General features: G+C 39.8%; 1 protein-coding gene across 1 annotated transcript; it reads right to left on the minus strand.

Moving 5' to 3' along the window:
• Nucleotides 1-4,499: 4,499 nt before the first annotated feature.
• On the minus strand, nt 4,500-19,995 carry LOC137277353 (uncharacterized). The gene is made up of 2 exons (XM_067809046.1): nt 19,927-19,995; nt 4,500-11,113 (listed from the first exon to the last, which is right to left on the minus strand). The coding sequence occupies exon 2, from the start codon at nt 10,799-10,801 to the stop codon at nt 7,001-7,003; it is 3,801 nt and encodes a 1,266-aa protein (XP_067665147.1). The 5' UTR covers nt 10,802-11,113; nt 19,927-19,995; the 3' UTR covers nt 4,500-7,000.
• Nucleotides 19,996-20,356: the final 361 nt, after the last annotated feature.

Genomic DNA, 20,356 nt, shown 5'->3' on the forward strand with positions numbered 1-20,356 from the left:
GGTAGTGGACAGCTAGGAACTGATAGTATGTTGTGTAGACAACAGATCAACATTAGCAACAATAGGTAGTGGACAGCTAGGAGCTGATAGTATGCTGTGTAGACAACAGATCAACATCAGTAACAACAGGTAGTGGACAGCTAGGAACTGATAGTATGTTGTGTAGACAACAGATCAACATCAGCAACAACAGGTAGTCGACAGCTAGGAGCTGATAGTATGTTGTGTAGACAACAGATCAACATTAGCAACAATAGGTAGTGGACAGCTAGGAGCTGATAGTATGCTGTGTAGACAACAGATCAACATCAGCAACAACAGGTAGTGGACAGCTAGGAGCTGATAGTATGTTGTGTAGACAACAGATCAACATCAGCAACAACAGGTAGTGGACAGCTAGGAACTGATAGTATGTTGTGTAGACAACAGATCAACATTAGCAACAACAGGTAGTGGACAGCTAGGAACTGATAGTATGTTGTGTAGACAACAGATCAACATCAGCAACAACAGGTAGTGGACAGCTAGGAACTGATAGTATGTTGTGTAGACAACAGATCAACATCAGCAACAACAGGTAGTGGACAGCTAGGAGCTGATAGTATGTTGTGTAGACAACAGATCAACATCAGCAACAACAGGTAGTAGACAGCTAGGAGCTGATAGTATGTTGTGTAGACAACAGATCAACATTAGCAACAATAGGTAGTGGACAGCTAGGAGCTGATAGTATGCTGTGTAGACAACAGATCAACATTAGCAACAACAGGTAGTGAACAGCTAGGAGCTGATAGTATGTTGTGTAGACAACAGATCAACATGAGCAACAACAGGTAGTGGACAGCTAGGAACTGATAGTATGCTGTGTAGACAACAGATCAACATCAGCAACAACAGGTAGTGGACAGCTAGGAGCTGATAGTATGTTGTGAAGTATGCTCTGCTTGTCCAAAGAGGCCACTAACAGGGGTATTGTGTGGTCAGACTCGCTGACTTGTTTGACACGTCAGTTCCCAATTGCGCAGATCACTGTTGATCACTGGACTGCCTGGTCCAGGCTTGATTATTTACAGACCGCCGCCATATATTTGGAGTATTGCTGAGTGTGGTGTAAAACTAATCTTACTCACTGTTGGTATTTAATAAAGTATGGTATGTATGTTGGTATGTAGTGATTTATGGTATATACGCAGGCTGTAGTGATGTATAGTATATACGTAGGCTGTAGTGATGTATAGTATATACGTAGGCTGTAGTGACGTGTAGTATATATGTAGGCTGTAGTGACGTATAGTATATACGTAGGCTGTAGTGATTTATAGTATATATGTAGGTTGTAGTGATGTATAGTATATATGTAGGCTGATGGTATGTTATTCCTTTTACCTCTGTTGATCAAAGTAAGTGAAAAAGTTTAATTTTACTCCGCTTTTAGCAACATTCCAGCAATACCACATCATGAACCAGGGACACCAGACATTCACACATTGTACCATTGTGGGAAATTGAACCCGGGTCTTTGGCATGACAAGCGAACACTTTAACCACTAGGCTACCCCACTGCCCCATGTTGATCAAAAGTTGTCAGTATAACAGTGTAATGAATAATACTAAGTTTACTTAGAAGAGAGATGCCACTAATCTTTCAACCAACTGGCCTTAATATGAGTGTCTATGCTATATGATGATCTCAAACTTTCCTCCAGGGCTGTCTTAGGGCCTCTTGCATCCATCAAGACCATGACATCTGGACACTGCTGGGATGTTTCCTGCATTCTCTTTCCTTTCACACAGATGCAAGAGTGTAAAAATAATGTGACAGCTTACTCATGAATTTCTAGGACTTCCGTCCTGTCCCACAATGAAGCACATATGATGCATGTGGTCTACCTTAGGCAAGCAAGTTAGTTCAAAATTGCCTCTGTTCACCCAGCAGAAAAAGGGTATCTGGTAGGTTGGTAGGGTATCTGGTATCATGTGACTATCAACCTTGTAGCACCAGTTTGAGTTACCCAGAGTAATAATGTGCTGCACCTTGATTGTTAGTGCTGTAGGTTTAGCAAATTACAAAAGAACTCTTTCATGTTATATAGATATAAAACTGCTGAGTTAATCGGGTAACAACAAACTAACTAAAAAAAAAATCCAGAAAAGCAAGAAAAAGAAACAAGCCGTATTCATATCCCTTTTTATTTTTACAGGTTTAAATGTCAACCAACAGTCAAATAAATTTAATCTTTTCTTATCAACAAAACTATTCAAACACATGAATAGTAACCCTTAGTACTGTATTTTCTCTGTTAGATGTGTTTGCGTCAATTAACATACTGCAAGCTGTTGATTCAGTATCAATGTCCAGTGGAGGATGGGTCTAACAGATGAAATATGGTACTTGTATATTGGTGTGTACACTCAGGTCTCCAGTATCAAGTTTCAGAATCTCTGTAAAGTTCGAGTTGAAAAATATGTTTTCTTAAATCTGTTGGCTCTCTTGAAGTCTTGAGTCATTACTGTTTCCTAACACTTACTACTGGCATGTTTCTCTTCGTAACACCTTGTCATCCAAATTAATTCTCAAAAAACACGACATTCTGCTAAAAGGAAAAGTCTATTTACCATTTTATCTTAGATAAATTTTAATGAACTTTGTTATTACGTGAACCGTAAATATAATAATAACCCATGCTATAATCAATATCTAATATTTCATGGTAAAAGTATCAGTTTCAACATGTTGCTGCATGCTTTACTTACGAACTGACTTTCACTAGTGCATGTGTTAAATGGGATAGGAACAATACAAGAGTAAGGGCCGAACTGTATGAACATCTGTATATGAAGGGGATCATGGTGTGCTATAGTCACACTTCTGCAGTATTTAGACACAGTTCTGCAAGGGTACTCCTTGTAAAATTGTAATACAAAATATATTATTTTTTTTTCAAATTTGATCATTGCCTCTGTTTTTCATACAAAGTTGAAGGAAATAAGCAGGACATCATCTTTAGTGAATCAAAACAAAAGAACCGAATATCATCTCATTGCAGCCTTACAGGTATATGAAATCATCATTGTTCATCGACATGGAAATAATGAAAAAAACAACATGGCCAGCTACACAGCCGACAGATACTCAGTAATGGAATGCTGCTGGGGTGAGTTATAAGCTAAACATAATAATCTTTCCAGCCTTGAACACACTGGGTGAAATCATGGCTCACATCACATGTACATGAGAGCTACACAATCAGGACAGGATGAACCACACAACAAACCACAGACCAGTGCAGGAAACCCCCTGGTCATGGTGAGAGCAAGATAGTATCACTAGGCACTCAGTACACACAGGTCACATGGTACTCCCAGGACTCAAGATCACTACACGCAGGTCACATGACATCCCAGGTCATATGGTACCCTAAGCACTCAGTACACCCAGGTCACATATCCTAAGCACTCAGTACACCCAGGTCACATGCTACTTGCAGTACACATATAGTCTGGTTCATAATTATTGAGAATTTTTCTTCTTACTTTGAGCTATCCTAACACCTCAGCTGATTCACTGATACTTAAAACTAAGTAATGGTATAAGGGAGGTAACTCATCTTGGCCTACTGAGTATAGTACAATTAGAGTTACCTCCCCTGAATTTGTAGCAGACGTCATTTTCCTCAGCACTGTCAACAATGTCTGCTGAAGATAAAAGAAGGTTGATTTTTGAGTTGTGTAATCAAGGAATTGATGATGTAAATACATTGGCAGAGAGAACAGGAACTCCTCTTTCTACTGTGTATAGGATTAGGAAGAATTTTAAAGAGGGAAAGGATTTTGGGCACCAGAAAGGAGCAGGGAGATCCAGAAAATTGGACTTCTCAGATCGCGTCCGGCTGGGAATTTTAGCGTCTAAAAAGCAAAGGGCAAGCATCTCCAACATCAGGTATGAAATGATAGAAAGGGGATCAACAGTTGTATCAAAATCTACAGTTAGAAGAAATTTGATTGATCTTGGATGGGAGAAAAAGACTGGAATTCCTTCTCCTCTCATGAAACAAGAACATAAAGACAGGCGTGTTGAGTGGTGTTTGGCACATGAAAACTTTGACTGGGAAAATGTGATTTTTACTGATGAAAGCTCAATATGGGTATATCCCAATAATGTGAAAATATGGACAAAGTCTGCGTCAGCACCGTTGTATCGACGACCTAAATACAGCCCAAAGTTTCATGTATGGGGAGGGATATCCTTATTAGGAATGACCCCGCTGTGTGTGTTTGAGGGAAATCTGACAAGTCAATGCTACACTAACATATTAGATAATTTTCTCCTTCCAAGTGCACATGTTTTATGGAAATGACTGGATTTTGCAGCAAGATAATGTTCCTAAACACACCACAAAACATGCCAAGAAGTAATTTCAGGAGAAAAATGTGACTGCATTACCATTTCCTGCATATAGTCCTGACTTAAATCCCATTGAGAACATTTGGGGGATGATGAAGGAATGTGTGAATCAAAAGGGGTTGACAAAAATTGAAGACATGAAGAGAGTAGTGGTCCGATACTGGGACAGCATAACTCACGAAACACTAACCTCTCTGATAGGAAGTATGCCTACCCGTCTTAGACTGTGCCGTGAAGCTCAAGGAGACTTGATAAAATATTAAATTGTTACCTACACAACATGAAAAGGTCAGTTCACTTTCACAATACATTCAATTTTATCTGATTTGTTCTCGTTTAATTATATGAAATGCTTTAGCTATTCTCAATAATTTTGAACCATACTGTATATCACATGATATCTCAAGCACTCAGTACACCCATGTCACATGATATCCCAAGCACTCAGTACACCCAGGTCACATGATATGCTAAGCACACAGTACACCCAGGTCATATGGTACTCCCAAGTACACATGATATCCTAAGCACTCAGTACACCCAGGTCATATGGTACTCCCAAGTACACATGATATCCTAAGCACTCAGTACACCCAGGTCACATGATATGCTAAACACACAGTACACCCAGGTCATATGGTACTCCCAAGTACACATGATATCCTAAGCACTCAGTACACCCAGGTCACATGACATCCCAAGCACTCAGTACACCCAGGTCACATGATATCCTAAGCACTCAGTACACCCAGGTCATATGGTACTCCTAGACCTTATGGTATACTGGGTACTCAAGGAACCCTGACCACATGGTATCCAGGGCACTCGCACATCCATGTCACACGGCACTCTAAGCATCCTCAGTAGAGGCAGTTCACATGGTATCCCAGGCATTCTGTTCACCCAGGTCACATGGTATAACATACAGGTCCGTTCACACACAGAGATGTCATAACATACAGGACCTGTCACACAGAGATGTTATAATGTACAGGTCCATATGTGCTGCTATAAAATGCCGATCCTGCCACACACAGAGATGATATATCATACAGGTCCCGCTATGTGACGTTATAACATGCAGATCCTGCCACACACCGAGATGCTATAACATACAGGTCCCGCTATGTGTTGTTATAACATGCAGATCCTGCCACACACCGAGATGCTATAACATACAGGTCCCGCTATGTGTTGTTATAACATGCAGATCCTGCCACACACTGAGATGCTATAACATACAGGTCCCGCTATGTGTTGTTATAACATGCAGATCCTGCCACACACAGAGATGATATAACATACTGGTCCCGCTATGTGTTGTCATAACATGCAGATCCTGCCACACACCGAGATGCTATAATATACAGGTCCTGCTATGTGTTGTCATAACATGCAGATCCTGCCACACACCGAGATGCTATAACATACAGGTCCCGCTATGTGTTGTTATAACATGCAGATCCTGCCACACACCGAGATGCTATAACATACAGGTCCCGCTATGTGTTGTTATAACATGCAGATCCTGCCACACACTGAGATGCTATAACATACAGGTCCCGCTATGTGTTGTTATAACATGCAGATCCTGCCACACACAGAGATGATATAACATACTGGTCCCGCTATGTGTTGTCATAACATGCAGATCCTGCCACACACCGAGATGCTATAATATACAGGTCCTGCTATGTGTTGTCATAACATGCAGATCCTGCCACACACTGAGATGCTGTAACAAAATAACATAAATTCCCGCGATGTCCTGCTACAACATGCAGATCCCACAACACACGCAAATGCTATAACATACATGTCCTACTATGTACTGTTATAACATGCAGGTCCCACTATAAATTATAACATGAAGATCTAAACACACCCCTTGCCAAATATGTTACATGCAAGTGCAACAACGTACTGTCCTGCTTAAAAGGATCAAGTGTTGCCCAAGAATATTAGCTGCAGAAACCCTATAGAACCTATACACTACAGCCATACATAGAGTTGATGTGGAAGTTGAGATTAGAGAAATTTCTTACATAACACATTACCATCATAAATATCAATAACACCGGGAAAACACCTTCAGATGGAATTAAAATCATGAATAAACTAATACTGATGATTGTTAACATGGTTATACATACATCATCAGTCAATCAGACAGGAACCACTCCCAGTATAATAACGGGTGTCTCTTACATTGGCTACTGCAATAACATTACATTTTCCATTGTGTCCTTAACATGCATTAATATGATAGCATCTGCCTTAGCCTCAGTTTAGCTCTAGCCCTTAAAATAAGTGGAGGCATCCCTCATCTCCACACACTGTTGGTCGATATTGGCTAATAACGACATCATCCCTCTAATGATGATCCAAACTTAATGTGGTCATAATTCCTGAGTGCATTGTCTTGATTTAAATAAACAGCATTAAGGGCATCACAGAAAGTAAAGGGAATATCCAATATATCCAATGTTGTGAATGACTTGCATTTAAACCAATAGAATGAATGGAATGTGGTATTCCAGGCATAATGTCAACCATTTGGGGAACTCAACCAGGTTTTCTGCAAGACAAGTGCCACTATTCACTATCAGATATGGTTACCACTTCTGACGGAGTTGCATCTGACATACACTGAACTGCAAAGTCTGAGATTGCCATCGACCCTGAGGAACGCTGAACAGACAGAGAAATCATGTCTGATACCTTGCTACCATTTTCCACAGAGAGATCGTCCACAGAGAGATCATCCACAGTGTTTGGCTGTGTAGTGGCGTACCCCTGCAGCTGCATGTTGAGTTCACTGGCATGCTGATTCACCTCATGCTCCTTCAGGTGAGACTCATAGCAGAATACTGCCGCACATATTCCACATGTCACACTTTGTTGCTTGTGTTCAAACAGGATGTGATAATTCAAATCCATCTTGCTCATAAAAGTCTTTCCACACTCACTACAAATGTAGTTTTGTCCTGAACAGTTGAGAATATGCTCCTGGAATATAATCTTTGATGCAAACATTGTGTCACATTTCTCACACTTGTACCATCCACTGTGTTCATCAACATGTAAGACATACTTGTGAATATCCTGAAAAACCTCGCCACATTGTTTACAGGTATGACTGTTTTTCGCATGAACATTCTTTAACTTGAGATTCTGATCATGAGCATGCTGTGAATTTCTGACTTTGTTGTGGTCTGTTGACTGAACCTGTTGACAGGTCTCATGGTTAATGCGATGCTCGTTATGTTCCCTTTCTGTATCAAACACGTCTCCACACACAGTGCACTTGTATACTACTGCAGGAGACAGCTTGCTCGTATGAACCTTCATATGGTCCTCCAGCTCTTTGGCAGTCATGAACGACTGTGGACATAAATTGCATCCAAAAGGCATGGACCCAAAATGAACATGCATATGTTCTTCCAAGAGAGGTGTAGATCTGAATGCACTGCCACAAAGTCTGCACTGATAGGGACATTCTGCTGGCAGGGTGGACATACCAGTATCATAGGAGCAAGACTTCTCAGCAGATCTAACTGGCCTCTTCCTAAGCCCTATCCTAAGGGAAGCAATCTGTGTTTGGGATGGAGTTCCCATGGTTGATGGTTTGGGCATAATCGTTCTGAATTTACTGACCTGCTTGGCGACTGGGACCCGTGAACAGCTCCTTTGAATTGGAGGTGAAATGTTACTCCGATTCAGGAAATTTGTGGATCTTACTCCAATTGAACTAGTAGTTGTATCCATGAGTCTAGACATCATTGGATATTTTCCAGTTGCCTCAAATTTCTCTTTGTCATTGGCATTATTAAGCATTGACTTTAAAATTGTAACATCCTTCTCCTTGGGTTCCCCTGTAACTTTTGATGCCCCTACACTCTTGATGATGTTGAGCAGCTGCTGGCTACAAGAGTTCACATTCTGACTAAGATTTTCACTTGCATCTAACTCTTGTAGTCCATCAACATTAGTTCTGCTATGGTTAAGGGCCTGAGACAGTGATTCACTCTGCTTAAATTCTGCTGAATCCCTCATATGATACTTTGAGGCGGAGGCGCCCTGTCTAACTGAAGGAGTGTCCTGATCTTCAACAAGCGGGCTTATGTCCTGATGTTTTCGTTTATGTCTTGTGTTATATGAATGACTGGGACTGTCCAAATATGTGGAGGACTCATCCTCCATCAGTCCTCGAAGAATTGTGTCCTTATTGCCAGAAGAAGTGGAGGAGAGTCTGCTTAAAGACTGCAGAAATGTTGATGCTGAGATTCCAAATTTTGATCCACTGCCATCTCTTTGGCAATTGCTATCACCATCTGAGGTAACCTTCTTCAAAGCTGGCATCTTTTGGCTTACAGTTTGCTCATAACGTGGTCTTTCCTCTGTATATTTCTGAACATTTTGAAAAACTACATTGCTCTTGGACTGACTATGGCTGTACTTGGCTCTTTGTGCTAACATTGACTTTAATGTGTTGTCATCATTCACCAACAAAGAACGCAAATTTAAGTCAGGAATATCTGAAGACTGTAATTTGGAAACATTCTTTAATACATTGGCTGTGGCATTACAGCTGTTCGTCCAAAGATCTGGTGGTTTTGTTTGTAACGTTGGAGAGACTGGTTCAGACTTCAGCTGCATGCTTTCTAACGTGCTGAGCTCTGGTGATCTTTTAAGTCTGTTACCAAGTGTATGTGAACCGGTATGTGACTCTGACTGGATGTCTTCACTTTTCTCTCTGCTTCCCTCAGTTAAAAGCAGGTCAGGTTCCTTCTTAATTATTACGTTTTGATCAAAGGCTGAAGTAGATTCTTCACTTTCTCTGGATGACATTTCTTGTGAAGCCAAGCTATCACCCTCAGTTCCTGATGTAGGTGACAGAGGTTCTGGCTTAATCTGCATTAATGGAATTGTTTTGATCTGTGGAGGACTCTCAGCAGCTCCAGACATATGTCTTGGAGACAAAGGTTCAGTCTTTATCTTGACTGGCATCAATGCAGGAATGTCAGGGATCTGCTGGAACTCACTTTCTCTTTTGTCATCATCAACATCACCATCAGCATCTTCATTCACATCAACATCTTCTTCTGAAGATGCTTGATCAACATACACAGTGTATCCATCAAACGTTTCTAAGGAGAGTTCTTTTGTTTCTGATACTGTTGTTTCATCAGTGACTTTTGATAGCTCAGAGTCATCCAATGACATTTCATCAGGAGGAACATGACTTGCCTCCAACATTTTCCTCAACAATGTTGTGTCACTTCTGTGAGATGTAACTCCAGCTTTAGTGTCCAGGTTTTCAGTGAGCATGGACTTCAAGACACTACCTCCATTTGAGGAGCTGTAGGCACTTGGTGCAAGAAAACGAGTAAAAGGTACAAAAGAGTCAAGTCGATGTTTCTTCTGATGTTCCTGGAGAGCAAGATGCTGCAGAAGAAGGAATGATCTCCCCGACAGTCCCTCAACATTCTGCTTGCCACCATCAGTGCTTACTGATGGCCCATGGCTGGTGTTACTATTTGATGATTGTATAGAAAAATCATGTGTTCTGGGGTCATTATCCTGAACAGTTCTAATCAATGACTGGAGGAGTAGACTTGCACTAGGATGAGATCCACTGACCACAGACGACTGAACAGACCCTTCAAAGGCTTTGTCTATAAGCAATATGTTGGCAACTGACTTGACTGTGGACAGGGAAATGTCAGAGCCACACAGAGAGGGCAATAAGTTTCTACCACTTAAAACTTTATTTACTGTTTTCCTCAGAGTTTCATCCCTTTCTTTCTTTATCTTATCACTTACATCTGATGTCTGTCTGATTAACATCTTATCTTGTTCCAATGTGTCTTTCGTCAACAAGGAATGAAGTTTGATTATGTCTTTTCCTCCCTTAACATTTGATGCAATACTCATAACATCTTGAGTGAGACTGAGTTTGAGTTTGTCAATCTTGCTTTGATAGCTCTCTCTGACTCTTCCCCTTCCCTTCCCTCGAAAACACTTTTTCTTTCTGGTACTTCTTGATGACGGTTCGTAGTCACTGTCCTCACTGTCCCCATCATCCCATTCTGGTTCTGGACTCTTGTCATAGTCTGGGTCAAGGTCTCTGTCAGAGGCAGTTTCCATGTCTTCATCATCTGAGTCAACCTGATAGTCCAGGTAAGATACTTTCCAGTCTTTGTCTTGTGAATCCTCCGTAATGTCCTCATTACTTTCAATGTTCTCACTTGCACTGGGATCAGAACTGCAGTGCCCTTCTGAAAGGATATACGAAGCTTGTCCAGAAGACAAGAAGTTCTGATGAAACCTCTCAATGCCCAATGCCGTTCCTGCTTCAAGTTTTTCCATCTTGGTATTTATGTTCTCACCCATCTTTGATCAGTATTTAGTTACCGAAGTTTGTTGTCACTTATGTGTGGGTCACTCCTTGAGCTGTCTGTTGTTTCAAAAGTACTGCTTCAAGGGTTTGGGACCTATTTTCATATGAGGTTTCTTCATGTCATGGTAATGAGTTGAGGGCACACTTCTATTTCATGAATTCTTCTCACCTGTTGGTGATTACATGTACTCTTCACCCATCTTTGTCCATGAATTATTCATGTTAACAATAAAAGAGGACACATCACATCACCATCTTCTACAGGAGTCAAGACTGAAGTTGTTCTTGTCACTCCACATCACCACCTGGCAAAGGAAAGCAAACAAACATCAGTTAGAACATGTTCTGAATCCCTCTTTTAGCATATTTCCTCAAATATGTCTAGCACAGACAGTCTTCTTATCTCACATCACAATGTCAGCACTTTAACACAGAAGTCTACAGATCATGTTAATGTGGAACATTTTAACAACTCTTTTCAAACATTACGTCTGAAATCTACCACACAAATCTTTCTGTTCATGAACACTATATACCTTTAGAGCAACGGAAGTCTATCACTTTTGTTATCTTAATGGATTTTCATATTCATGAATGAATCTATCATTTTTGACACGTACTAAAAACATTCATTATTTACTTCTCGATGGGAAGAGTGGGTTTTAAAAAGAATATTTGTAGTTTTGTTGTTTTTATTTTGACATCATGCCTACGTTTTCTTTGCAGAAATCAAAACTTTATTGCTGAAGTATATTCATGTTTCTTCTCTCACACTGACATCTATGCCAGGCACATTCCAAATACAAATGATCATGGCCATCATTATTACTATCACTTGATGGGAACAAACCATGACCCACAGCGCCATCATGCATCATTTCTGTTTAACCAGTGAAGGTTATAATTCACCATTCCAGTTTTTGGTGCATTGTTTTCTTGCCTGACCATGGTTACCAAACAGTTTAACTTTAAGACATCAATGTTGTATAGAATAAGCTTACACTTTTGGGCAAACTCATGGGATCATCACTGATTTTGTATGATCAATCCTTATAATTTCTGCCATTGTTACTGATTACTTTATGGCATTCATACCTTTTCGTGTTAGATATATGTTTATATAGGAGACAGTATGAACATCTCCAGAACAGTGTGGACCATCCTGGAAGGTTTGAATGACTTATCTTTCAGATAATTGCATACCTCTATCCTCTCACAAAAAGGTCAAGACCAGCCATTTCTGTTATCAATATTTTCAACCTGGAGACATCACCTCGGCCAAGCTTGATCACTCTTACTGCTCGTTGAATACATCATCAATGACATTATTGCTCCTAACACTGCAGCATATAATATTCTGTCTAAATAATCATACCGAATTCTATAACACAACTCTACTGGGTACTGATGTTCTAATTAATGCAGAAATTTGCATTGATTTGCAAGCCTAGTTAATTTCATGTCCCTATTTTCAGATATATAACATTTCCAGGGATAAAACTTGGCTGTGTTTCTGTGGCATTTCTGTATCAAAAAAAAGAATTGCCGCCGATAAATATATCGATTGCGTCCTGTGGACACAACATATTTCAAAATGCTGCATCCAAAAAATACAAGGGTGGCCCAGTTGATATTATGCAATAAATATTGTTATTATGTAAGCTTATTTATCCAGCTACCTGATTGGTCTAATGGCGGTAATGTGACCATCCACAGAAAAGCATACTGACTCAAACCAGGTCTGACAAAAACTCATATTGACATGAGGTACTAAATACAGATTTTGAGAGACCTGGATGATAGCTCTCTCTGACTCTTCCCCATCCCTTCCCTTGAAAACACTTTTACTTTCTGGCACTTCTTGATGATGGTTCATAGTCATTCTTGATGACGGTTCATAGAAATTTGTATTGATTTTCCAGCCTAGTTAATTTCATGACACTATTTTCAGTTATATAACATTTCCAGGGATAAACCCTTTCTGTGTTTCTGTGGCATTTCAGCATCAAAAAATGAATTGCCACTGACAAATATATCGATTGCGTCCTGTGGACACAACATATTTGAAAATGCTGCATCCCAAAAATAAAGGGTGGCCCAAGCTGATATTATGCAATAAATATTGTTATTATGTAAGCCTATTTTACCTGATTGGTTTCGATTTTGAGAGACCCGGATGAGGACTTCCATATGATTAACAAGTGAGATTGCTTTGCTTGACAGCATTCCTGTTAAGCTTCATTCTTATTGTTGACATAACGTTATTGTAGTGAAAATAAACTTACTGTTCTTGACTTAAATGACATGTTTTGATTCTTAGAAGCTTTTCTTTCTTGGTAATTAGATAATAAAACAATCATATACTCGTGGATTTGGTCAAACCTATTTCTATGGACCCACGAAAGGCAATAGTGCTGAGTGTTGTTATTGACCCATCCATCACTACTGCTTTTTCCTGGTCCATAAAAGCTGGTATTGACCACATCACCAGTCTATAATGTACATTATCCTCTCAGCAATTGCGCAAAAGACTTTTAAATGAACCGGTTCTAACCCATATGCAATAATAATCCTGACTGGCTGTTGCAATATGTTCAGCCAATGAAAGAGTGTGTTTCTAAAAGTCTTCCATTTGTAAATTTACGTTTTTTGTTCATGATCATAAATGATCATGTCTCAGAAAAAAAATAGTTTAACTGTTTCAATACAAAAATGATATGTGGCAATAAAAGAGAAACAAAAAAAATGCGCTCATATTATTATCGAAAAACAGTTTGCTCTAACCGTATACATACTGCAATACCCTTTGAACAGTTGAAATGGATATCAGCACTATACAGATCTAAGTATAATACATTATAGCTTGTCCCTGAAGTTAAAGCATGAGGGTACATGTGATATTTGCACATGAGTTTGATGTTTGTTATTTTGGACATGGCAGACATGGCATTACTGAGTCAAGTCCTTGCTGACTTGAGATGCCCATGGCTACAACTGATCTGGTCCACCATGTGTGACAAACAGCTGCAAGACCTTGTATAGTTGACATTGGGAACACAGAGTCACACATTGTCTACCTGGCATTCAGTGACACATGTAAAACATGAGATACGGCAATACCTATGCACGTTAATTGGACAGCATCCAAATTTCAATTTCTTGTAACTTACCGACAAGATTCACCCTCTATATAATTTCTACATATTCAATTCTCACTTAACAACATCCATTAGAACACAACAACACAGATTCACAGCTAACAACAACACAGATACAGTTTAAAGCATCCGTTCACAGTTAAAAACTAGTGTTCCCCCTGGGCACATTTAGGAGGTCGCAGCGCCCTGCCCTTTGACTTTTGCGCCCTGCTCTTTTTATTTTGCGCCCGGCCCTTTTTCACCTCAGTTGCAGTCATTAACTGTGACGAGTGTGTATTTTCCAGATTTGAAATGCTTTTTTTCAAATTCTAATCTTAAAATGCAAACTGAGAAGAGTAAAAACGAATTTGACTTTTTATACATTTTGTTGTTTTTTTAAATAATCCACACCAGCATGCCCTTTGAGGTTATGAAGTGCCCTTTTTCGATGAATTTACCCTGCCCTTTCTGAACCCTAGGGGGAACACTAAAAACATTCATTTTCAGCTGACGACACCATAAAATCTCAGATAACTACATCCTTTCACAATTAACACCATCCATTCTCAGTTAACAACATCCATTCACAATAAACAACATCCATTCTCAGTTAACAACATCCACTCACAATTAACAACTTCTATTCTCGGTTAACAACATCCATCCACAGTTTACAACATTCATCCAGTTAACATCCATTCTCAGTTAACAACATCCATTCACAGCTACCATCATCAATCCACAGTTAACATTCATTCTCTGTTAACAACATCCATCCAGTTAAGATCTATTCTCAGTTAACAACATCCATTGCCGGGGAAAAATTTGTGAATCATTTTGAAACGCCAATTCCGCAGGCTGTTTTTCATTGTGTTTTACAACACACCCATTCACATTGAACACCCATTCTCAGTTAACAAGACCCATTGTCAGTTAACAAGACCCATTGTCAGTTAACAAGACCCATTGTCAGTTAACAACCATTCACACCCAATGCTCAACACCCATTCTATGTTAATGACACCACCTACTCTCAGTCTTGTGCTAACAGTCTACTCCCATTTGCAAGACCTCCTATTTGTGAGACACCCCGTTATCAGGTGTGTGCAATCAACCATTAACTAAATGACCCTTGAATTCAAACTGGTAGAGCCCACCAAACTAAAGACCTTAAGGAGATATCTGAAACAAGATAGCCGATAAATAAATAAATAAAAAATAAATAAATATGAACAAAAGAAAACAAAAAACATATATATCTTTATTTGCATGATGTCTAAAGTAAGTCACCGTAAGGAAACCTCTGTTAATCATAGTTTAATAAGTTTGCCCAAAGCATCCAGGTTCCGCAGCGACGTTTTGGTTCCAGCAGTGAGGTGATCCTTGAGGCGGTTCAGTCGGTTATCAACCTCCCTGTACACTCGCTTTCGTGGTCGATGGGCTGCACCACGCTCAAGTTGTGTGAGCTTAACTCACTCTGCCTTGTTGATATTCTTGATAATCAGAACAAATCTGTAGAGGTTAGGGTGGCGATGGCTCAAAGACGAATTCAGACGACTGTGAAACCCTTCCAAGTTGTTATTGGTCCTCGGGCCGAAGGTGTCGAAGTGGTTCAACAAAGGCAGTGGGAAACGTGCATCATGATCCACCATGTTGTGGTTACGTAGTCTTTGAAGGCCTGTGGTCATGGGGTGGGGGGGGGATGGTCATGTTCGGAGACATTTCTTACATGATCTCCGACTGTAGTGCACTTCCCGCTGCATATCCTGACAGTACATCTCCAGTGGGTACAAGTTTGTCGCTGCTTGTTCTTGTAGTACAAGTAACCCTGGAAAAGAACCTGTATACTGCCTCATGTACTGGTAACATTTTGCTGATGACAGCTATCAGAAGTCAGAGGTTTATATATGTATCAGTTTATTACAAGTAAAATACGTTTAAGTGCTTCCGGAGTAGGTTGTAATTACTTTAAACATATTTTATTGTGAAACACTTACAGTGTTTTCTTCCTAAAATTGTAAATTATCAACATTTACAACCTAATTAAACCTTTCATTCTAAAATGAATAATAAATAATTCATGTAAAAATTTCTCAGTGCTTCTGGAGTGGGTTTTAACTGAACAGTCTCTGTGCTAACTGGTTAATCCACTTTAAAGCAGGGGAGCTTTGTATGTTTTCTTAATTAACGACCGTCTCCACTGTCTCACAAATGGGTGTCTCGCAAATGGGAGTCTTGCAAATGGGAGGACACTGTGCTAACATCCCCCTAATAAGATACCCCTAAATTGGGACTCCTTGATTGTAAGTAGACCACTACCAGTTTTGTTCTTGCATGACAGGGAAAATGGTGTCTGAGTAACTTCTGTGTGACGTGAAATGAAAAGTGATTCACACTACCAAATGCTCCACAATTAAGGGAAGCAAACAATCTACGTGGATTTTGATTTTCTAAACAACCCAACAACAACTGCTTTAATCTTTGGCTACATCCAAACCTCTCTGACTCAACACTGAAGCCTCCATGTAAATTAACTATGCCCATGTACATGTAACCCTGGTTACAACTGGGTTATGACTGGTCCTCAGTAATCTATACCTGAGGTAAGAGGTGACAAATAGTATCAGCTGGCCAAGTTCACTCCCTTGGTTTATACAGGTCATTAAATCCTGCTTGTGATGATAACAGTTGACATCACACAGACAGCAGCCATTATAATTTATATACATTCAACTGGTGTATTGTTGAGCATTTTCTACAAAGGCCGTGATTGGTGATTCTATGATTCTATCTCCCACTCAGAGCACTACACTCTGGCCTCATTATTCCATATGTCTGCTAACACCACAAATTTGTTTTGCATAGTTATAGGAGATAAAATGATTATCGGAAACAGAGTGGACTAACGCTCAGTCCCTGAATATGTAGGGCTAGGCAGTAGGGAAAATAATGTGGTTCAGGGACTGTGAGACAGACTACATTGTAGGGAGGGCTAGGCAGTAGGGAAAATAATGTGGTTCAGGGACTGAGACAGACTACATTGTAGGTAGGGCTAGGCAGTAGGGAAAATAATGTGGTTCAGGGACTGTGAGACAGACTACATTGTAGGGAGGGCTAGGCAGTAGGGAAAATAATGTGGTTTAGGGACTGAGACAGACTACATTGTAGGTAGGGCTAGGCAGTAGGGAAAATAATGTGGTTCAGGGACTGTGAGACAGACTACATTGTAGGGAGGGCTAGGCAGTAGGGAAAATAATGTGGTTCAGGGACTGAGACAGACTACATTGTAGGTAGGGCTAGGCAGTAGGGAAGATAATGTGGTTCAGGGACTGTGAGACAGACTACATTGTAGGTAGGGCTAGGCAGTAGGGAAAATAATGTGGTTCAGGGACTGTGAGACAGACTACATTGTAGGGAGGGCTAGGCAGTAGGGAAGATAATGTGGTTCAGGGACTGTGAGACAGACTACATTGTAGGTAGGGCTAGGCAGTAGGGAAGATAATGTGGTTCAGGGACTGTGAGACAGACTACATTGTAGGTAGGGCTAGGCAGTAGGGAAAATAATGTGGTTCAGGGACTGTGAGACAGGCTGCATTGTAGGTAGGGCTAGGCAGTAGGGAAAATAATGTGGTTCAGGGACTGTGAGACAGACTACATTGTAGGGAGGGCTAGGCAGTAGGGAAGATAATGTGGTTCAGGGACTGTGAGACAGACTACATTGTAGGTAGGGCTAGGCAGTAGGGAAAATAATGTGGTTCAGGGACTGTGAGACAGACTACATTGTAGGGAGGGCTAGGCAGTAGGGAAGATAATGTGGTTCAGGGACTGTGAGACAGACTACATTGTAGGTAGGGCTAGGCAGTAGGGAAAATAATGTGGTTCAGGGACTGTGAGACAGACTACATTGTAGGTAGGGCTAGGCAGTAGGGAAGATAATGTGGTTCAGGGACTGTGAGACAGACTACATTGTAGGTAGGGCTAGGCAGTAGGGAAAATAATGTGGTTCAGGGACTGTGAGACAGACTACATTGTAGGGAGGGCTAGGCAGTAGGGAAGATAATGTGGTTCAGGGACTGTGAGACAGACTAAATGGTAGGAGGGTTAGGCAGTAGGGAGAATAATGTGGTTCAGGGACTGCAAAACGACTTACAGAGTTCCATATGCTTTTAATGAATTTCATTCAGAACTGCGATGTAATCAAAACTGTTGCATTTTGGGTAACTCCAAAAACATATCATTTTTGTCATGCATCAGTCTTCATTCTTACACTAGTAATCAATAGTGTGCACACTGGTTTGGGACTTTTGGAATGAAGCAAAATGTACAGCTTGAATAAAATCTCTGTACCTAAAAGTGTCAATAAACAACTACTCAATAGTTTTTTTATTCATCACGAGTCAATAGCTGACAATGAACACAGCCAACTGCATACCTGCAACACTGCATGCAAATTGTGACTGCTTATCACATCTTCACGTAACATTTAGGAAAAGCTTATGACTCAAGGTTCTCATCCAAATCCCTCATCTATGTGTGACTTTTTTATTGACAAAATACTATCAGTGTACACCGCTAATACAATCATTTAAAATTAAGACACCAGGGAATATTTCTATTATAGTTAGATCAGAGAGGATATCAAAACAAAGGGCATTCAGAAGTGAAATACATGAGCATGAAGATTTATGAATATCATCTTCTTGACTATGGGAACACATCCTTTTGGAGTTAATGCTTACTCCTTCATCGCCTGATGAAGGAGTAAAGAAGTTGATATCCATAAAAATACAATATCTATGTGCAATACAATACAGTAACATTTTGACATTTTTAATTCAGTATATTTAAATTACATATAATTGGACTCACTGAATTTAGAAAAGTTATTCTTGTGCACATGTCTATTTTATTGTGGCCTTGCAATCAAAATGTATGTTATTGGATGTATTTATAATTAACATATTTGTTCAATTCAAATGACTCATGATACCATTTATCAATAAATCAATCAATTTTACCTATTAGCTATAAGTGTACCTACTAAGAACAGTAACTAACTGTACCCATAAAACTCGTGAAATGCACTGAATAAAGACTGGCTATTATTCGATGGCTATTTATTAAGGTGTTCCAGTCCCAAGCTTCCCAAGCAACAAATGTTCACTATCATTCTGTCATATTATGTAATAATATTATTATTAATATTACTACCCTAGACCAAGGAAAACCTTAAAAAGGTTACCATCGAATCCAAGATATTAATAAAATTAAATGTTACAATTTGCTGGATTGAAAAAAATGTCATATTTGACAAGAAATACCAATAATGCCACACACTAATATTAAATCTGCACATGTAGAATGAAAGTAATTCTGGATCATATCTATTTTCTTTAAATGTAGGACTCACAACAAATGTTTGAAATCAGCATGAAAACCAGTTTGTCCTTGTTATAAAGCGCATCGTGACCACAGGGCCGATCTCAAAGACACCCCCAAAAGCCCTGCCTCTTTAATGTCTTATCTTCGTATACCTTATGGTGTAAATTATTCAAATGTTAATTTAGTGATCACTTTAGCAATGCAGTGATATAATCATTTTTAATAACAGTAGCACATTATGCAGCACAAAGCGGGGTACATGGAGACTGTCATCGGTGCGTATTGCACATACCTTGTTATACGCAAAGGAGGATATATATTATATAACATGACCCATATTGTAACACATTGCACATACACATCTTAAATACAGGGGATAATTTATTACAGTCGGGAGAGTTGAACGAGTTGATGAAATCTTTCCTCGTGTCTATCACCACCAAAGCGATGTTCGTTCACATTGTACCAGTGTGACTGCAATGGAGAGAAGTTTGACCTCGTTTCTCTGCCGACACCAACTGGAGTCAAAACGATTAAAATACGCATCTACTGTATGCTACAGATTATTAAAAAGCTGTCGGGAATATTTAACGACTTACCGTAGATGAAAGCTGCGACTAAAACACAATTTGACCCTTGGCCTTCACGAGAAAATGGTTCAATCTCCGATAAATGTCAAGGCCGCTACTGGGTTCGTGTATGGTTCACATCTAGGTCAGACAGGTCAGAGGTGAAGGGTATGACCGGGTCACGGTGACCAGCTTTGCCGCACACCGCCTATTTCTGAATGTCGCCTTGTTTGTGACTAGTCTCTATCTAAGATAGCCGTTGGAAATCCTACGCGTAAATAACGATAAACAGAACTGATTTATTAATAGTTACTATGTACAGAGACCATATGTACAATGTCCATTTAAACCCATGCATACACTTCGAGAAATCAGACATCGACAAACTGCGTGATTATATCGGCGATGTTTGTCAGGATCACCATGACAACTGACACAGTTTGAGGAGGAGACTTAGAAG

This window comes from Haliotis asinina, chromosome 3 (assembly GCF_037392515.1).
Source record: "Haliotis asinina isolate JCU_RB_2024 chromosome 3, JCU_Hal_asi_v2, whole genome shotgun sequence".
Taxonomy (NCBI): Eukaryota; Metazoa; Mollusca; class Gastropoda; order Lepetellida; family Haliotidae; genus Haliotis; species Haliotis asinina.

What these genes read in the sequence shown, in the direction of transcription:
- LOC137277353 (XM_067809046.1), bottom strand. Translation starts at nt 10,801, where the DNA reads ATGGGTGAGAACATAAATACCAAGATGGAAAAACTTGAAGCAGGAACG.